General features: G+C 38.5%; 1 protein-coding gene across 4 annotated transcripts in view; it reads right to left on the reverse strand.

Moving 5' to 3' along the window:
• The window catches only part of CRB1 (crumbs cell polarity complex component 1), a 208,120-nt gene that overhangs the window by 24,929 nt on the left and 162,847 nt on the right, over nucleotides 1-20,344 (reverse strand). For 2 of the 4 annotated variants that reach the window (XM_045456672.1, XM_045456669.1), the window contains 3 exons: nucleotides 14,691-15,597; nucleotides 11,960-12,088; nucleotides 7,497-7,623 (listed from right to left, as the gene is read on the reverse strand). In XM_045456672.1, coding sequence (XP_045312628.1) covers nucleotides 7,497-7,623; nucleotides 11,960-12,088; nucleotides 14,691-15,597 — 1,163 coding nt within the window. The remainder of the gene's footprint in view (nucleotides 1-7,496; nucleotides 7,624-11,959; nucleotides 12,089-14,690; nucleotides 15,598-20,344) is intronic. The other 2 variants (XM_045456670.1, XM_045456671.1) reach the window with 2 other exon arrangements.

Consider the following 20,344-nt stretch of genomic DNA (forward strand, 5'->3'; position numbering starts at 1 on the left):
AAGTCTATGTTACGTGAATTCTGTGAAGCTGGTGGTGATGACCTCACATTAAGAAATGAAGAGCATTGGGGCGCCTGGGTGGCTCAGTCGGTTGAGCGTCCGACTTCAGCTCAGGTCACGATCTCGCGGTCCGTGAGTTCGAGCCCCGCGTCGGACTCTGGGCTGATGGCTCAGAGCCTGGAGCCTGTTTCCGATTCTGTGTCTCCCTCTCTCTCTGCCCCTCCCCAGTTCATGCTCTGTCTCTCTCTGTCCCAAAAATAAATAAACGTTGAAAAAAAAATTAAAAAAAAAAAAGAAATGAAGAGCATTAATTATACTTGGTGAAGCAGAAGTCTTAATAATGTGTGAAAAGATGAAAGGAAAACAGATTAGTGAACTGAATCAGACCTGATTTCAGTGATTGAAATACATCAAAATAACATTCCAGAACCGTTTTTTATGTTAATGCTATATTTACTCCTTCCTGAATGCTGATTAGTGGAAACTCAGCGATAAGTGACAGTGCTTTTTAAAATAATAATTTGTAGAGAATGTCGTTCTGGGTACCTCTTTCCTGAAGGCCAAACTGAGAGCACAAAGAAACTGCTAGAGAGAGGAAGACTCCTGTGCCACTGGCCAGTGCTCTGTTCTTACAGAAGCCTGAGGATGTGGGCCAGTTGGCATCATCCTTGACATCAGCCTTTATGATCAAGCACGGCTCTCACCCTCTCAGAAACCATCTGTGACTCTGTCATTCACAAATGACTCCAAATCCCTGCTGAGTTTATTTTTACTTTCTGCTTTCCTCTCTTAGTTTAATGAGTTCTATAAATTTTGTAGTGTGAAGGGGAATTTCCTATTACTTGCTAGACTTACAAGGTCTCAATGAATGCTTCCCATCCCGGAATTCTGGGACTTTTTGAACAGCTTCCTTCAATCAGGCCCTCCATCAGTTTGCACGTATGTTCAGACCCTTGACTTAGCCGAGATAAAGAGTAACTTTAACGATTAGACATGTCTGCTCGCTCCTCAAATCTTCTCTCTCTGGGTATTCTAGTTATTCTCGCTATCGTCTCTATTTGTGACAGTTCCTTCGAGAGATGTGGCAACAAGCTATAGGCACCAAAAATTTAGGGTTGTATTGGAAAGGAGTTGTTACTTGGTTTTCCAAACCATTCTTGACGACGGCTAACATATTTTTTTGACCAGTTTGGACCACAATAACAAGGAAATTCCTGCTAATTGCCACAACATCCCTTTCTTGGCTCCTCACTCAGAGACCTCAAGCCTTTCTTTAGCATTAGACTTGGAAACAAATGGTGTGGATACACCCCAGTTCTGATGCTTCTCGGATACTTGGTCCAGACAAATTCAGGTGACCAATTTAAATCTCTATTCATTTATCTTTAAAATAAAGATAATAATGCCTCTCAGAGTTATCATGAGGGGGAAAAACTGGACTTACAAATATGAGAGCCTCTAAAATTGAAAGCTGTGCAAGTGCGTCTCATTCAATTATTATTATTAACAATTTCAACAGTATCATCTATTCCTTTTCTACCTTTCACAACAATTATTGGGGTGGTAGAAATGTGGTAACTTAACCTCCCCACAAAGAAAGCCCAGGACCAGATGGCCTCCCTGGTAAATTCTACCAAACATTTTTTTTAATATGAAATTTATTGTCAAATTGGTTTCCATACAACACCCAGTGCTCATCCCAACAGGCGCCCTCCTCAATGCCCATCACCCACTTTCCTCTCCCTCTCACCCCCCATCAACCCTCAGTTTATTCTCAGTTTTTAAGAGTCTCTTATGGTTTGGCTCCCTCCCTCTCTAACTTTTTTTTTTTCCTTCCCCTCCCCCATGGTCTTCTGTTAGGTTTCTCAGGATCCACATAAGAGGGAAAACATATGTATTCTAACAAACGTTTAAAGAAAAATTAACTGCAATCCTTCTCAAACATTTCCAAAAAAAGTGAAGTGGAGACAAATATCCAAACTCGTTTTATAAGGTCAACATTACCCCGACACAAAAGCCAAAGACATCCCAAGAAAAGAGAACCATAGGCCAATATCCTTGATGAACATAGATGCAAAAATCTTAGAAAAATACTAGAAAAGAAAATTAATAGCATACTGAGAGGATTATATACCACGATCCAGTGGGACTTACCCTTGGGATGCAAGGACAGTTCAACATATAAAAATTAATCAATGTAGGATGTATGGACGCCTGGGTGGCTCAGTCATTTTAAGTGTCCAACTCTTGATTTCGGCTTAGATCATGATTTCATGATTGGTGAGATCAAGCATGAACTGGGCTCTCTAAATGAATAACCGGTGTAATACATCACATTAGCAGACTGAAAGATAAAGGCACTCAATTGATTGTTTCTTTTGCTGTGCAGAAAATATGAAGTTTGAGGTAGTTCTAGATATATATTCTTGCTTTTTTTTATCTGTACTTTTGGTGCCATACCCATGAAATCATTGCCAAGACCAATATCATAAAACTCTTTCCTTATGTTTACTTCTAGGGGTTTACAACATACAAAAAGCAGCTGTGCTTCTATATACCAACAACAAACTATCCGAAATTAACAAATAATCATATTTACAATAATATCAAAAGTAATAAAACACTTAGGGATAAATTTAACCAAGGAGGTAAAAGACCTGTACACTAAACACTATGAAATATGAATGAAAGAAATTGAAGAACATACAAATAATGGGAAGATATTCTGTGCTCATGAATTGGAAGAATTTATTTTGTTCAAATGTCAAGCCTAAAGCAATCTACAGATTCAATGCAATCCCTATCAAAATTTCAATGGCATTTTTCGTAGAAATAGAACAAACAATCCTAAAGTTTATATGGAACCACAAAAGACTCTGAACAGCCAAAGCAATCTTGAGAAGAGAGAACAAAGCTGGAGGCGGCATACTTCCTGATGTCAAACACTATGGGCTTGGCATAAAAACAGAGACATAGACACATGAAAAAGAATCCAGGGCCCAGAAATAAATCCACCCTTATATGGCCAATTAATTTCTGACAAAGAAGCCAAAAATAAGGATTATTTTTTCAATAAATGGTGTTGGGAAAACTGGATAGCCACACACCAAAGTATAAAACTGGATTCCTTTCACACCATATAGAAAAATCAACTCAAAATGGATCAAGACTTGAGTGTAAGACCTGACACTGTGAAATTCCTTGACAAAAACTTATGGTGTAAGTTCCTTGATATTGGTCTTGGCAATGATTTTTTTGGATTTGATACCAAAAGTAAAGGCAATAAAAGCAAAAGTATTCAAGTGGGACTACATGAAGCTAAAAAGCTTCCACACAGCAAAGGAAACCACCCATGAAATGAAAGTCAACCTATGGAATGGAAGAGAATACTTGCAAATCATATCTGACTGGGGGTTAATATCCAAAATGTATAAAGAACTCATACAACTCAATGGCAAAATAGCCCTGATCTGAGTTAAAAATGGGCAGAGAAACAGAATGGACATTTTCCCAAAGAAGACACATCAATGGCTAACAGGCACATGAAAAGGTGTTCAACATCACTAATCATCATGGAACTATAAATCAAAACTATAGTGACAATGTCACCTGTCACAATGGCTGTCATCAAAAAGACAAGACATAACAAGTGTAGGGGAGGAGGTAGAGAAAGGGTGACCCTGATGCATGCTGGTGGGAATGTACATTGGTGCAGACACTATGGAAACTAGTATGGAGGTTCTTTAAAAAATTAAAAATAGAACTACCGTATGATTCAGCTATTCCATTTCTGGGTATATATATCCAAAGGAAATGAAACCCTTATCTCAAAGACATAGCTGCACTCCCATGTTTATTGCAGAATTATTTGCAATAGCCAAGGTATGAAAACAACCTATATGTTTACTAACAGATGAATGAATAAAGAAGATCTGGTATGTAAGTGTAATAGAACATTATTCCACACAAGAAATAATTAAATCCTGCCATTTGGATCTTGAGGGTATTGGGCTAAGTGAAATAAGTCAGACAAAAAATAAAAAGTACTGTATGATCCCACTAGTATGTACAATCTAAAAACACTGAACAAAACACAGAAGCAGAGAGTAGAATGGTGGCTAGGTGCTGAGGGTGAGGAATGGGGAGATGCTGGTCAAAGGGTACAAACTTTCAGTTATACGATGAGTGACTTAAATGGCAAAAGGATCTTTAAACACAATTTGGTCAAGATTTTGGAAGGTGGGAGATTTTGATTGTCCTCAGTGTTACCCGAATTTAATTATTTCTTCATGTTGCCAAAATGCAACATTTCTGCAAACCTTCCGATTTTCCCTACTTCCCTACTCCCTAAAAAGGAGGGTAATAAAAACCATTCTTCAGGCACACACACACAAAGAAGGAAGAGGCACGGCCAAAAACAGAGACAGAGCCTTGTTTAGTTCCGATATCAAATCTTAAAAGTAAGCAAAAAGAAATGATCTGTTATTCAACTAAATACAGGTTCTGTTTCAGAAACTTGTTGTAGAGGAGTTTGTGTGAATTTCTATCATTTAGGTGAAATAGCCCCTCCTGGGACCCAGGTTGAACCAAGTCTACTATGGGGGCAAAGTAAACCAATAGTAAAAATAAGTAGGGATATGATCAATTCTAGAATGTCAACTAGAGGAATACTAACCAGACAGGGAAAGTACATGGGACCTTGATTTTGATGGCTGAAGGTATTTACTTGCAGGGACACGTGTGGGGGAGGAAACCTCAATTCTGTGTTCATTATGTGATGTGTGTGTGTGCGTGTGTATGCGTGCGTGCGCACACACACGCATATGCGCATGCCTGGCTTGTGGACATCTTTCCATGCAAGACACAGTCAAGGAAAATGAAGACAGTTGTCAGAGGATGAGAAGTAGAGATACAGGAACCAGTTTTATTTTTCTGTGTAAATATGTAAAAGCCATAATCACACACAATGCAATTAAAAACACAAAAGAATAACAAGAAAAAGGAAGGTATTTTTGTTTTAAGTCAGAAATCTCATGACAAGACATTTGGAAAATAGAAAAGCAATTGACAGTTACAGTGACAACAGAGATCAGAATTTTACAGAGAAAGAGTTTGTGAATGACTCAAATATACTTGGAAGGTAACAAATCACATTGTAATGGCCTGTAAGTACATCCTTACAGGAATGTCCAAAAGGAGTCAATGTGAAAACTGTATGTATGGGTTTTGGCCATAATCTACTTTATGTTTACTTCAAATATTTGGGAATGCAAATATTGACGAAGGTTTTCCCCAAGTCTCTTGTCACAAAGTCTAACTTTGGAACAGATCCATCTGAGACAGCAGTCTGCATGCTGCCTGAATGTGAGGGAAAAGCATAGGGATTAAGGAAAGACTTCAAAATCAGTTGCTTCTAGTTTGAAACGACTGCCAGTATTCTACAGGATAGGAATTTTCTGCATTAAGCGTTCTATTGCTATTGAAAAATAAAATTGAACACATCTCATTTGCTTTTAGAGTATACCATTTTGTCTTTTTGTTTTGATTTGTTTTGAGTAGTATATTTAGGTTTTCCTTGGTCATTTCCACAGAAAAACAACTTTTTTAAAAAAAAACCAACAATTGGGAATAAATGAGTATTGGCTATCACCCGATGGCTAAATCACCCTCATGTTTTCAAACCAGGGCAGCTCCTAAAGACATAGACACATTTACACGATTATATTAGTCCAGTGACTGTTACTGTAGTCGCTTTCTAAATTAATTCATAGGGTCAAACCACTTTCCCTTTAAATGAACACAATGTCTCCTTTGGAAGGGGACATCCATACAAAGATATTTAGCAGAAATGCTAACATGCCAGTGGAAGCAATTAAAAATATCAAATAAAGCATTTTCTAAATTACTATTTTATTTACTCTATGAAAGCTAATAAATAAATAATTTTTGCATATCTCATTAGTTAATTACTAACTTAGTAGACTTAGTAGATCCATCATTTCAGGTATATATTTATAAAACATAATGCCAAATATATTCTAATTATGGAAGGTACTTTCCACACCTTTCATATGCTTTTATTATTTTTTCAGAAAGATACTCAAAGATGACATATTTACTTGTAAATTTTAGAAAAACATGCCTCCAAGAAATCAAGTTTTATAATATATATTTTTGGTGTATAGTAATAGTACTTTTTAAAATTAAATATGCCTTGAAAAACAATTCGAGTCAGTCCATTTGATAGAAATGTCAGCAAGCTCATAGATTTATAAGCAATTAGCAGAAAGATACTCTATTTGAATAGAAAGTATTGTAGGAAAAAGAAATGGAAATAGTGCTTATGCGTCATTCTATTGGAGGAGAGGTTTTGGGGAATCAGAAATCATACTGGTGAGCTATCACTTGAGTTTTGATACCAATTATACCAGAAAATTTTATTTCTATATTTTAGGGATTTCGTGTGATTTCCTTCTTTCTCTTTATATATATATATATATATATATATATATATATATTTTTTTTTTTTTTTTAACTTACCAGAGGGTTGGCAACATTTCATTAAAAAAATTTTTTTTTCATGTTTATTTATTTTTCAGAGGGAGAGAAGCAGGGAGTGAGTGGGGGAGGGGGCAGAGAGAGACAGAGGGAGACACAGCATCCGAAGCAGTATTTGAATAACAACATATTAAAACATAGACGGGTATGAAAAACAGTTTAATCGGTAATTTTAAAACTGTCAGGTCATGAATAATAGATGGGAATGAAAGAATATAAATGACTTAGGATCAGGGTGAATGAGGCAACTAACATTACAGAAGTCCACACAGCAGTGGAATGGAGGAGAAAATGTGGTCTTAGCGTAGTGGTCATTCACATATGGAAGCACTCAGAATGATAAGGTATCTTACTGAGTATACTCAATGATGAGATGTTTCTGGTTATGTTAAGAACAATATTTTTGGGGCGCCTGGGTGGCCCAATCAGTTAAGAGCCCAACTCTTGGTTTTGGCTCAGGTCATGATCTCACAATTTGTGGGTTCAAGCCCTGAGTTAGGCTCTACACTGACAGCGCAAAGCCTGCTTGGGATTCTCTCTCTCCCTTTCTCTCTGCCCCTCCCTTCCCAACACTCTCTCTCTCTCAAAATAAATAAAATAAACTTTAAAAAAAGAAAAATTTTTACATGTATAGCTGAAATAGGTAAATACTTGCTATGCTCATATTATGCTCGTGATCGCTTAATTAGCCCTTGAATTTATTTTGATTTTCAAGGTAGTTAGTTTTTTATTTTCTTTTTCAGAATCTAAAATGAGTCGAGGCATTTCTTGAAATTCAACGGCTTTTAAGTTTGGGAATGTCCAAATGAATGTTAATAATCTTCCGGTTCACCCCACTCAATAACTGCCTCATCATTCATGCGCAGAATGAGGTAAGAAAGAAGCTGAAAGAGATTCTGCCAGAGTAAGAGAGAGACATAAAAGGAGAGTCCGCTCACATCTACCTCACAGCGTTCACCAGCAAAGGCGACATCACAGAAGCACTGGAACTTGTTGACCAGGTCCTGGCACAGACCTCCATTGAAGCAGGGATCAGAGGCACACTCATCGATGTCCTTTTCACACCTTGAAAATAAACAGAACCAGCAGAACCCTTGGTCTTTGTTGAACAAACTGGCTGTGAAATGGGGAAAGGAAAAAACTCACCTCACCTACTTGGAACAGTGCAGTCTCATTTACCAGTCGCCACACAACTTACATATTCCTAATAATGGGGGAGATATTCCTTAAAATTCCCGTAACAAATTTGTTGTTAAGGGAAACGATTTGTAGACACACACACACACACACACACACACACACACACACAATTAGAATGAGAAAACAGGAGCAAATATTTAGAAACCAAGAAAAAACTGAAGAAACCAGTTTGTTCCTGAAGAGCATTAGGGTCTTTGCCACTTGTGGGTCAGTTTATTGGGGGCACATAGGAACCATGAGTGAGGCTGAATACACAGCAGGCCCAGGCTCCAGCTGCCAGGATGCTAATGAATCCAGCCCTTCAGGCTGTGGGGGGAAAGAAAGTCCTTCAAAAATAGGGGGGAAATTGGTTTATTCTGGGAGATTTTGGATTATTTTCCTTTGGAATCCCATTGTTTTTTTTTTTTTTTAACAAAAAGCAAAAGTAGATATTTAGAAAATTTCAGTTGCTAATAAATATGTTTCATAGCTAAGTGTCATTTTTAAATAGTCAGAATGACTTTCAAAAGCCAAGTTTTCCCAAACAAGTGATATAGCCACTCTAAAAAGTGTATTGAAATTTTCCTCTTCCCTGGGATGCTGTCATCTTTCACCTACTCTTGTTATTTATGGAACAACTTGTTCTTCCGTATATTCACCGATTAATTCGCCAGCCACTCATGCAGTCATTCAGTAGATACGTATTTAGCATTTGCCATTCGCCAAACACGCTGTTAGGCCTCAGGATAGAGCAGTAACTAAGGCATCTTTTTTACTTTGGGAAATTCATATCAAATGTTAGCTTCAAGGATCCCTAAAGAGAAGCTTACAATGTCGAAGCGTAATGTCAACAATTTTTCATTCCCCACCTCCCAAAAGCTACCACTTGCATGCATGAATCATCAGCTAATCACTAGGCTTAAAATGAAGAGAAATGAAGGGGTGAGTGGGGAGGCCCAACCCAAGGTATAAAGGAAAAAAGAAAAAGATTTCTTCCCAGAAAAACAGCTCCTTATCCCGTTGGATACCAAGCATAGCTGAGACATTCTGTTTTCCCTTTTTGGCTCCGGCTTCTGGCCTGGAAGGAGACTTCTCCGATTAGATCTGAACAAAAGCTGACAACTTGCGAGAGCCTGCCAAGCACTCCGTCCTGGGTGGACCAGAGTGTCCACACCATTCATCATTTACAACCTGCCAGGATGACACTATAAAGTTGGGGGTTTAGCCAGGCAGAAGAGGAGGCAATTTGCAGGAAGACAGCTTTTCAATATCTTTTGGCGTTATGGAAGTCACATTCCCCTAGGCCTTCAGAGATTATCTAGTATTTTCCAGGCCTCTTCCAGCTACTCTTTCTCCATTTCTTATCTATTTCTCTTTGGAACTAAACGGTGTATCACACATGCACATTCCTTATAAACATTATTGGAGCTTTCATTAGAGGTTAATTAATACATGGAAAATCAAAATAAATAAATCCATTAACATGCAACGAATTAACTAATGATGCCTAAGGACTTTGAAAAGTACAGAAGCTATTGAGCACGTGTTCACTCTTTTAGAAATCCATTTGCCACAGAGAAGTTTATCCAGATGAAAGAGTCTCGGGAGAGGAAGCAAAACTTGGAGCTTCCTTTTCTTACCACATTTTAAACAAATACTTTGCATTTATTTATTTATTTATTTATTTATTTATTTATTTATATACAGAGACAGTGTGCACATATGTGTGTGTGAGCAGGAGAGGGGCAGAGGGAGAGGGAGAGAGAGAGTCTTGGATAGCCCAACACAACAGTTTGATCTCATGACCACGAGACATGACCAGAGCCGAAATCAAGAATTGGATGCTGAACCGACTGAGCCACCCAGGCACCCCAATAATTTGCATTTAAATGCAAGATTTTTTGTTTTAATTTTCTAATGTTTATTTTTAAGAGAGAGAGACAGAGCATGAGCAGGGGAGGGGGAGGGGTAGAGAGAGAAGGAGACACAGAATCTGAAGCAGGCTCCAGGCTCTGAGCTGTCAGCACAGAGCCTGATGTGGGGTTCAAACCCACAAATTGTGAGACCATGACCTGAGCTGAAGTCAGATGCTTAACCGACTGAGTCACCCAGGTGCCCCATTATTATTTTTTAATGTTTATTTATTTATTTTGAGAGAGAGAGCATGAGTAGGGGAGGGGCAGAGGCAGAGGAGAGAGAGAATCCCAAGCAGGCTCCGTGCTGTCAGTGCAGAGTTCAATGTGGGGCTCGATCCCACGGCCCTGGGATCATGACCTGAGCCAAAATCAAGACTTGGATACTTAGCTGACTGAGCCACTCAGGTGTTCTCTCCCCACCCCATTTTTAAAGATTATTCTTTTAAACAAATGTGGGAGGAAAAGGAAATGTTTGTTGTAAATAGGCATAATGTGTGAATAGCAGAGGAAAATCATCCAAGGCTTTGGATGAGTCTATGCATTGTGCCATTGAACATTAATGTGACATTAAGTTGTGACACTGAGGCAGGGAATAACCAGCACTTAAATATAGTGAAAGAATTCTTCAAAATTTAGGATAAGGAAATATTTGCACTATTTCAGAGGTGTATGGAATCGGAGGCCAATTGAATGGTCTCTGTGTTAGCAATATGTGGCATGGTAAAAACTGGTGCCATAAAGGGTAGAATATGATCCAAGGTTATGTCTTTCGATGCACATATATGCTTGGACTGCCCATGCCATCTAAAGCCAACCGCTGGAAGCAGGCTGTAAAGGCAGGAACTCGATTTGTCATTGAACGTTGAAAGGGCAAAATGTAAGTATATCCTAGACTGTCTGCTGTTTTGTAAAAAGTCAAAAGAGCTGAATCTGTGTACTGCCCAAAGAGCCAGCTGGAAAAGAGGAAATTCAAAACTGTAATTGTCACGGAGCACAAATATATCTATTATTTTATTAACTACTCTTTTGAGAAAAATTAATCGGTCAAAATCTCATTGTCAAGTGCTTTGTATTCTAATTTATGCAATCTGTTCAATGCAGGAATTTTGGTCAGAAATTACTATCTTACCCTGAAAGGCATATGAGATGAAGGAGTACTTTTTCCATTTTCTGTTAATTGTTGCAAACATAGATTTATTCATTTAGGTGAGCACATTCAAAAGATGAGCACAGGCTTTGAAAGCAGCTCAACCCTTCTGCAGCATATACCTGGATACATCTGACCTGTAACTTAATCTCTCAGCCTCAGTTTATGTAAAGGAAAAGTGGAAATAATAACACCTAGAGATAGAAGTGCTTAGGTGGCTCAGTCAGTTGAGCATCTGACTCTTGATTTCGGCTAAGGTCATGATCCCAGGGTTGTGGGATTGAGTCCTGCATTGGGCTCTGTGCTGTGCATGGAGGCTGCTTAAGATTCTCTCCTCTCTCTCTCTCTCTCTCTCTCTCTCTCTGCCCCTCTACCCCACTCACGTGCTCTCTCTCTCTCTCTAAAATAAAAATAAATAAATAACAAGTAGGGATAACATTTATAAGATGCACGACTTAGTGCTCAACAAATGGTTAATTATTATCTGCTTCTATAGAGGTCTGCATCTATATCCTATAGAACCCTGGTTTATAATCATTTTGGGGACACTGATCCTTTTGAGAAGCTGATAAAAGCTGTGAAGTATGTCCCTTTTTCTTATCTTTGACCTCATCTTCAGCTAGTCAAACACATATCTAAATTTGCCTACATTTTCAGCCAGCCACAGACTGTCTAAAGCCATTGTCCAACCCCGTATCACCAATCCTTGTATTATCTGAAGAACTGTTGAAGGGTTTCTCTGGGAAAGACAGACTCTTATGGGTAAGGTATATATACTTGTAGGGTTCTAGGTAATTCTATCAGGCAATCTTTCAGGTATATTTTTGCTTTACTTCAACAACAACTATATTTACATCATGTATGAGAGGTAGTGGGAAAGAAACATGAATCCAGAAGTACTTATCAGAAAGAAAAATACCACATTTTTTCAAAGACATATTTTCCTATTTGAAGTCGTGGCTAATAAAGTGTTCTTTACTTTGACCTAAACTGTAATTTTTCTTTTTTTTTTTTTTAATTATTTGACTCTGGTTGGACCCATATTTCAGCATGGATTTTCCTATGGGAACTGAGATGAAAAATTAGAGAAATCAACTTTGAATAATCCCCCTGTTCTTCAGCCCAGAATTTTCTTCTATGAAGTTCTAATGTGACTCACCATTCCCCAGTAAAACCTGGCGGGCACAGACATTTTAATTCACCCTGGAACTCTGAGCAGTTGCCTCCGCTGTAGCAAGTGAGATTTGTCTTCTCATTCCCACAGACTGTTGAGGGTAATCTGGTGTGTCTAGAGAGATAAAAGTAACAGCCACAGCTGTTCATCTTGTTCATTTCATTCAAGAAAACTTTTTGGAAAAGTTCATATATGGAGTCAATGCCAAACTAATTAAGTACTCAGGCTGGCTGAGCTACAGATGCTTAATGGTGCTACATTATACCCAAATCTCTTTCTTTTAGTAAACAGCTCCTGCTGGAGGGTGCTAGAACAAGCATAGCTATATATCTTCCATTTCTACACAGTTTTCATTGGTGAGATAAGATCTGTGCTGTGGGGTGGCAATAAATTTAGGGGTGGGAAGAAACTTGCTCTAGCTTGTTTTGCTGCTGCTTTGCTAATAAATCAACACAGGCCAAAGGAAAACTGCATCTCTGTAAAGGCCAGGAAAGCCAGGACAGCAGTCTGGTACCCACGCACTCATGCGATTTCTCTGTAGGCTTTCAGAGCTGAACTCCTGTTGCCCTGCCAACACTTGCTGTTCCCTATATAATGATTCATAGCTTAGTGGAACACAAGCCAAATCCATCTGGGAGGATTGTGTATGGCACTCAGTGGCAACTACATGCGAATGCAGAGTGTGGCTCTTTTGTGTAACCACAAAGCTGTACCTGTTAAGGAATCCTTATGAAAGGCAGAACAAATTGTTAGAAGCTAAGCAGAACTTGACTGCAAGGCACAAGATCCACAGATGTGAAGGGATTGATTAAAAAGATTTTAAGGGTATTGTGCTGGTCCTTTGACCCACTGTGCATGGTATCTGATACATAATTAATGTTCAGCAGATATAAGATGAATTTAATTTTGTCGTGTTGTGTGCTGCAGCTAATATGGAGAAATTAGCCTGTATGACGGTAAGTGTGTCTCTTCCCATAAGAGCTAATCAATTCGACTTTAAAAAGAAAATATCATAAGGACTTTTCAAAAGAACCAAAAATGTCAACCAGCTTTGAAAGAGGTCAATTAGCAATGCAAATGTGAAGCTTTGTATACATCTTACGTTTAATAAACAAGGTTTGAATCTCATTAGAAGGTACTTTTGAGAACTTTAATCTTTGAGAACTTGACTTTGATAAATAGGCAGGAAAAACATACTGGAGAACTAGTTACTGGGGCATATATGTTTACTTTACTTATCCGAAGTCACTGTGGCAATACTATTAATTTTGATCCTGAATGTCTTTTGCTTTTAAGCAGGCAGTTTGCCTGTTGGCAAATGAGTCCTTGTTAACTCATGGGAAGTGACATATAACTGGAATGTCAACACTTCACACCTAATACGGTGCCTTGCCTTCACAGGTTCTGAACAACAATAAGTGTTGTGGAGATAGATACATTTTCTTACAGGTACAGCTACGTGTTCTGTCTGCTAGGAGATTCATCCCATTAGGGTACCACCTCTGAGTTACTGTAATGCCTACAGGCTGCCAACCCACTCCAGGTGTTCTTGCCAAAGTCTGGGAATGTATTACTTGTTATTAACAACCTTCTCACCTCCCCATAATGACTCAATTGTTTAGTGAATTTAAAAGCAGTATGAGTTAGAAAAACAATAATGAAGTCTACTTACGTGGAAATATTGAAGCAATGTGACTTAGCTGGAAAATATTGATTCTTATTTCTATTTATGTAACATGAAATGGAGGTAGTTACTAGAATTAAAACACCGCTTTTGTAGTTTTAGAAAAAATTGTGAAATACGTCGAAATGGGCAAAAGATATTACTGAGTATTCTTTCAGTGGAGTGTTGGGCGTTATAGAAAGGACCCTCTAACTTTCTTTGATTTTATAGTCTGTATGTCTTAGATTTTCTTTACTAAACTATTTTACAGCTCTGTAAGCTGCAGAAAATGACATTAGTACAAATGGATCTTGGTCATTGAAATGCAAATGAATTTGTCTGTAGTGCTACAATTGTCACAATATAGAAAAGATAGTTTCAAATATTAATTGTATTGCCCTATAGGAGATTAAATAGTTTTGCATTTATTAGTAACTTCATTTCCTCCTCTCTATTTATATACATATTTATGTTTATGTGGATTATAATAATATATATAATTATTATATATGTAAATAATTAGGTTGTCATTTGACCCGGTTTTTATATCTTACTGGTTTTCCTTATTAATTAATGACTTAAAAACACGAAGACATGTTCATTTACATTTGAGAGTCATGATTTCACCTTCTCGAAATGATAATTTAGCATAGTCTTTTCAAGATCATACAAGGTTTTCCTGCCTGAAACAGCCAAGGGCATTGTTTCAGGGGTAGGAGTCCTGCTTCCTCAAATAATACTAAAACTGAACTTTTGGATTTATTGTAAAAAATATTTGCTCCTTGAGGCCTTAAGGCAGCCAAACTCTGAGGCTGCAGTTCATGAAACATATTCTAACAAAGATGTCTCCTCAAAACACTACCATTCTTCCTCGTAGAACATCCCAGCATGTGAGATCCTGTCTACATGACCAAATTGTGATGGAAAGGACTCATGTCACTCCTGCTCAGCACAGCCTACATATGCACAGCTGAGGAGAGAGCTTTCCAATTTGACGAGGAAAATGTAGAGCATAGCTCCGAAGGCCAAGCCTTATATGAACTTCATGCTCACCTGCAAAATTTTCCTGTGAAGTTTCCAAAACAACGGCAAGAATAGCCATTGGTGTCGCTGATGCAGGTGGCCCCATTTGCACACTGGTGACTCTGGCAATTGTCTATATCCATTTCACAGTTCACACCGGTGAATCCAGGCTCACACCTGCAGTGATAGGCTGCCACTCTGTCGGAGCAGTTGCCATGGATACAAGGGTTTGAAAAGCATTCATCGATGTTGAGTTCACAGCGTGTCCCTGACCATCCCAAGGGACATAAGCAGTGATAAGAGCTATAGATGTCTTCACAATTTCCTCCATGCAAACAGGGGTTGGAGTTGCAGGCATTTAACTGCAAACAGCCAGTAACCACTGAATTTATAGAGATTTTGAGAAACTGCTCTTCTTGGGGTTTATTAGTGAAACCATGAACATTTTCAAAGTAAGAGAGATAAATGCCACTGATTTCTATTGTACTGAGACACCCTTTCAGGCCCTGTGTATTGCCAACAGCTCGGTCACCCACATAAATGTCTGTATCACCCTTCAGGAAGTTGAGGCTTCCAGTAGCAACTGCACTGATCACAAAAGGTGCTTGGTTATCCACTTGCATTTGCCACCTGGAGGCCTGGGCCAGTGGGTCTGTCATGGAAAGAGTCACTTGGTGCCATATGCCATCATTCACGGACTGCACACTTGTAAGACTCAACATATAAAAACTGTTGTCACTTTGCAATTGAAATAACAATCTGGAATCTTGAATGCTAATATTAAGAAATCCAGGCTCCTTCTCTGCGTGCAATATGACCGCATTTGCATCCCTTGTTCTGAAACCAAATGTGATATTGGTGAGTTCTCTGGTAATATTCCCATTGCTCCTGAATAATATTTCACTGCTTTGTGCATTAAAAACAGCATTTGCAATACCTAAAGAGAGAAGGCAACACCAATCAGCAACTTCATAAAATCTGTCATGTTGGCTTCATTACCTTTATTAATATTAATGATCATCCTGTTACTACCATCATGTATTGATTGCTTGATATGTGCTAGGCACTGTGCTGGTTCTTTTTATATTATTTCTAATACAGAATTCTAGAGCAAAAGTTTATTATTATTATCATCATCATCATCATCACCCTCATTTTATAAAAGGAGATATTGAGACTCATAGAAGTTAAATAATCTTTTCATAGTCATGTGGCTAATAAATAATAAGACCAGAACGCCAGAACTGGATGGTTTGATACCAAAACCCAAAACTACATTTCTTTTCCATCGAAAAGAGGCTACATGTTGAAACAATGTCTAAGAAAGGTGACAATGAGTGGGACCCAATGCATAACGAGAAGTGGACCTTGGATGGGGTGTTGGAACCTACCCTTGTTCACTTGAGTAGAGAAAACCCAGTTCTCCACCTCCTGGGTGGTCTCCTTTCCTCTCACATGACCTCCACATTCACAGCACTTCTGACATCAGATGTGTGGGGCTTTCCCCCCACCAAGCGATTCTGTGCCTCATCATTTTCCCTCCCTTTTGGTTGTTTCCCAACAGCATGGAAATATACTGTAACTGCTCCAATCTTACAAAATAAAAAATTAGCAAGACCCAAAAGCACTACTCACCTCCCCCTCACCCCACTGTTTCTTTAATTCCCTATCCCTTTCCCAGCACATCTTCTCCAAATAGTTCTATATTCTCATTGTCTCCATTTTCTCATCTCCTGTTTTCTTTTTAGTTACATGCCACTTGGCTTTTGGTGCCAGTCACTTCACTGAAGCCACTCTTGTCAAAGTCACAATGACCTCTGGGTTACTCAATGTAGTGGTCAATTCTTGATTCTCACTTTCTGGCACTCTTTGGTAAAGATTGACCTTAAAATGCTGTCTTTGCCTCAATTGTGGGGCACCACAGCCAACTGCCAACTTTTTTGACATAGACTATTCCTTTTGTTTGTTTGTTTGCTTTCTTGTTTATTGAGAGAGAGAGAGAGGGAGAGAGAGAAACCTTGAGCGAAAAATGGGCCTCAATCTTGATCTCACAAACTGTGAGATTACGATCTGAACCGAAGTCTAGATTTGGATGCTTAATCGACTGAGCCATCCAGGAACCCCAGATTTAGTCTATTCGAATTACTTCCCTGTGTCTCTGCTTCTATCATTCTGCAGATCAATAGAGCAATCACTCTTTAGCTCAAGACCTCCTTTGGTTACCATCGCATCTAGAAAGGCATCCTAAATCCTAAACGTGGCCTGCAAGAGTGTCTGCGATCTGACTCTTGATTAACTATTCAATTCCATTTGCTAGCACCCTCTTCCTTATTCACGTGCTACAGCCACAAAAACTTCTTGCCATTCTTTGAAGACATCAAATTTGTTCCCAAATCAGGCTTTTTACTTGCTGTTACATATACTTGGAGTATTCCTTCCCCAGATCTTCCCACACATGGCTTTTCCTCAACATATGTGCTCAAATTTCACCTCCTCTGGGGAGCTTTCCCTGACTGTCCACCTTAAAATAGCTCCTTCCCTGTAGTCACTCTGTTCCATTAACTCCTACTTTATTTTCTTCACAGCATTTATAACTATTTGAAATTATGTTGTTCATTTTCCTACTTGTTCTTTGTCTTTCTTTCGGAACTAGAACATGAGCTTTATGAGATCAGGGACTTTCTCTGTTTAGATTATCACTAAATCTCAATGCCTAGAACATCGCCAGATATGTAGTAGGTAAATTTTACCAAATAAATAATCTGTAAAAATAACTCCTTCATCCTCCATGCTGTAAAGTGAGATAATGATTAGAAATGACTGCAGGAGAAAATTCAAGTGTTGCCATTCAAGTGTACAATTCAAATGTATTATTTGGATTAAAATTTCACTTGGTTTTATAACTTTTGACTGTTGTGTTTTTCCCACCAACCAAGTTTGGGGTTGGGATTAGGGAGTAAAGGAGCAACAAGTGTCTTATTCCATGTTTTTAAATAAATATTAAAATAACAAATCTCATTAGCTCTCCAACTCCTACAGGACGAATACTGTCTACAATGCTAAAGAAATTCATTTTACTAACACCGTGGAGCACACTGAAATCACTCCTTATCTGGGTAAAATCACAATACACATAACAATATTTGTATTTCACGTTTTCTTTTTGGGAACTTTATCATAAGAACACACACCTGTATATAAGATGGGTTGTAAATTTTTAAGTCTTGGTTTTCTGATAGGATGCCCTACAGGCAAACTCAGGGTGATGCATGAGCTATGCACTCCAGAGTATGTTATTCTATTAGGCCTAATCTTCTCAATATATCTTCCTTGAAAGAAAATACAATAGGGTCATAAGATCACATAAAATTAAAATTACATAAAGTAGCAGAAGCATGTTCTAGGGTTCACACCTGTCAATTAGTAAAAACTCACCCCTCCTATTGATTTACATTTTCTTCCTTCATTAAGATAAGTCATGCTTTTAAAACATGTTGAGACTTTTTGGGAGATCAGAGGCAAACTTTCTACTCTTTCTGTAGTGGGCATGCAGTAGCAATGAAAATTCACTTCACTCCTTTCTGATGCAGCGTGTCCAAATCCTAAACTGCTTTACATCAAAACGAAGACAATATACACCAGGGGTATGGTTCTTGGTCTGCACTGTTTTTAGCAATCCTATTCTTTTTTCCCTGTGAAAATACTCCAAATGATTCAAACCTTTTTGTAGAACATAACTGGGTCCAAGACCTTTAATATTTCTATCAAACAATTAACAATAAAATTCATAATACATTATTTTAAATAAGCAGTTCAGAGATAGAACAATGGAAAGGTTGCATTTAAACTTTGGTGTCATGGGGCGCCTGGGTGGCTCAGTCGGTTGAGCATTCGACTTCGGCTCAGGTCATGATCTCACGGTTTGTGGATTCAAGCCCCGCGTCGGGCTCTGGGCCAACAGCCTGGAGCCTGCTTCGGATTCTGTGTCTCCCTGTCTCTCTGCCCCTCCCCTGCTCATGCTCTGTCTCTCTCTGTCTCAAAAATAAATAAAACATTAAAAAAAATTAAAAAGAAATAAACTTTTGTGTCATATTAGAAACCAAAAAGCATTCTTTATGCCAACTCATCATACTTTATATAGCATATATATCTGCCTTACTATACCATAATTCAGTTATGTATATTTAAAATATGAAACATGTAACTATATTTATTCTAGAAAACTTTCCCAAGTATATACATATAGTATAACACATTTCATATATTCTTTTTTTGTTGTTTTGTTTAATTTTTTTTTAACGTTTATTTATTTTGAGACAGAGAGAGACAGAGAGAGACAGAGCATGAACGGGGGAGGGGCAGAGAGAGAGGGAGACACAGAACTGGAAGCAGGCTCCAGGCTCCGAGCCATCAGCCCAGAGACCGACGCGGGGCTCGAACTCATGGAACGTGAGATCGTGACCTGAGCTGAAGTCGGACGTTTAACCGACTGAGCCACCCAGGCGCCCCTCATATATTCTTTAAATATGTCTTGACAATACAGAAACAGGGGTGCCTGGGTGGCTCAGTTGGCTGAGCGTTGGGCTCTTGACTTTGGCTCAGGTCGTGATCCCATGGTTGTGGGATAAACCCCGTGTTGGGACTAAAGGTTCTCTCTCTCCCTCTGCTCCTCTCCCCTGCTCACGCTCTCTCTCTCTAAAATAAAAAATGATAAAAAAAGAAAGAAAGAAAATACAGAAACAGAAAAGTAAACATATTCTCTTTTCCTCAGCCACTGCAGCTCAGTCTAAACAGACTGTTGTTGAAATAAATTTGAGGTCAAACTATTCTCTGGTTCCATTCCATTATTTTAGTGCAATGTTTTCCAAGGTGATATATATCACTTAAAGTCTGGAGCATTTAGGTGAAATACTGAGTCCACTTGAAGAAAAATAATATCCTTTTATTCATTTAGCAAATACTTATTGACAACATCCTATATGTTTGGCACTCTTCTAAGTGCTGAGAATAATGTGAGAAGCCAGATAGGAAATTTCCTTCCCTTTTGAAATGTATATTCCAGTGAGGAAAGGGATGATGAACAAGTAAACAAGTACATATACAACAGAACATGAAAGAATCATAAGAGATATGAAGAAAAATAAAGCCAGATAGGAGGACATTTGGGTTGGAACCTGACTGAAATGATGAAGACCACCTGCCCAAGCTCTGAGTTGAGCGAGTTCAAGACACGGGTAGGGTGTGATGGCCCCTGATGGAATGGGGTAGAAGAATAAACGGGTAAGACATCAGAGGCAGATTGAGGACAACTCTTTCAAGAGTTTATCATATTATAAAAGGAAGCAAAAAATAGGATGGTAGCTGGTGGCGATGGAGGGTGGCCAAGGGAAATTTGTTGTAATGAGGAAATTTGGCAGTGTGTTTATACGCTGACAGAGATGTTAATGGTGCTGAAGAGCAAGGGAAAAATTCCAGAGCAAAATCTTCAGATAAAGGGAAGAGACTAGAATTCAGTGCAAACACGAAGATTTGCTGTTATTGATTAGACCGCATTATTTGATGTAGGAAAGGAGAGAAAATATAAATAATAGTGTGGTGAGTATGTAGAAATGTCAAAATCGTGAATATAGTATTCAAATTCGCTAACATTTGGAAAACCATGGTCTTTAGTACTGAAGATGGTC

The sequence above is a fragment of the Leopardus geoffroyi genome, chromosome C3 (assembly GCF_018350155.1).
Source record: "Leopardus geoffroyi isolate Oge1 chromosome C3, O.geoffroyi_Oge1_pat1.0, whole genome shotgun sequence".
In the NCBI taxonomy this organism is placed as follows: domain Eukaryota; kingdom Metazoa; phylum Chordata; class Mammalia; order Carnivora; family Felidae; genus Leopardus; species Leopardus geoffroyi.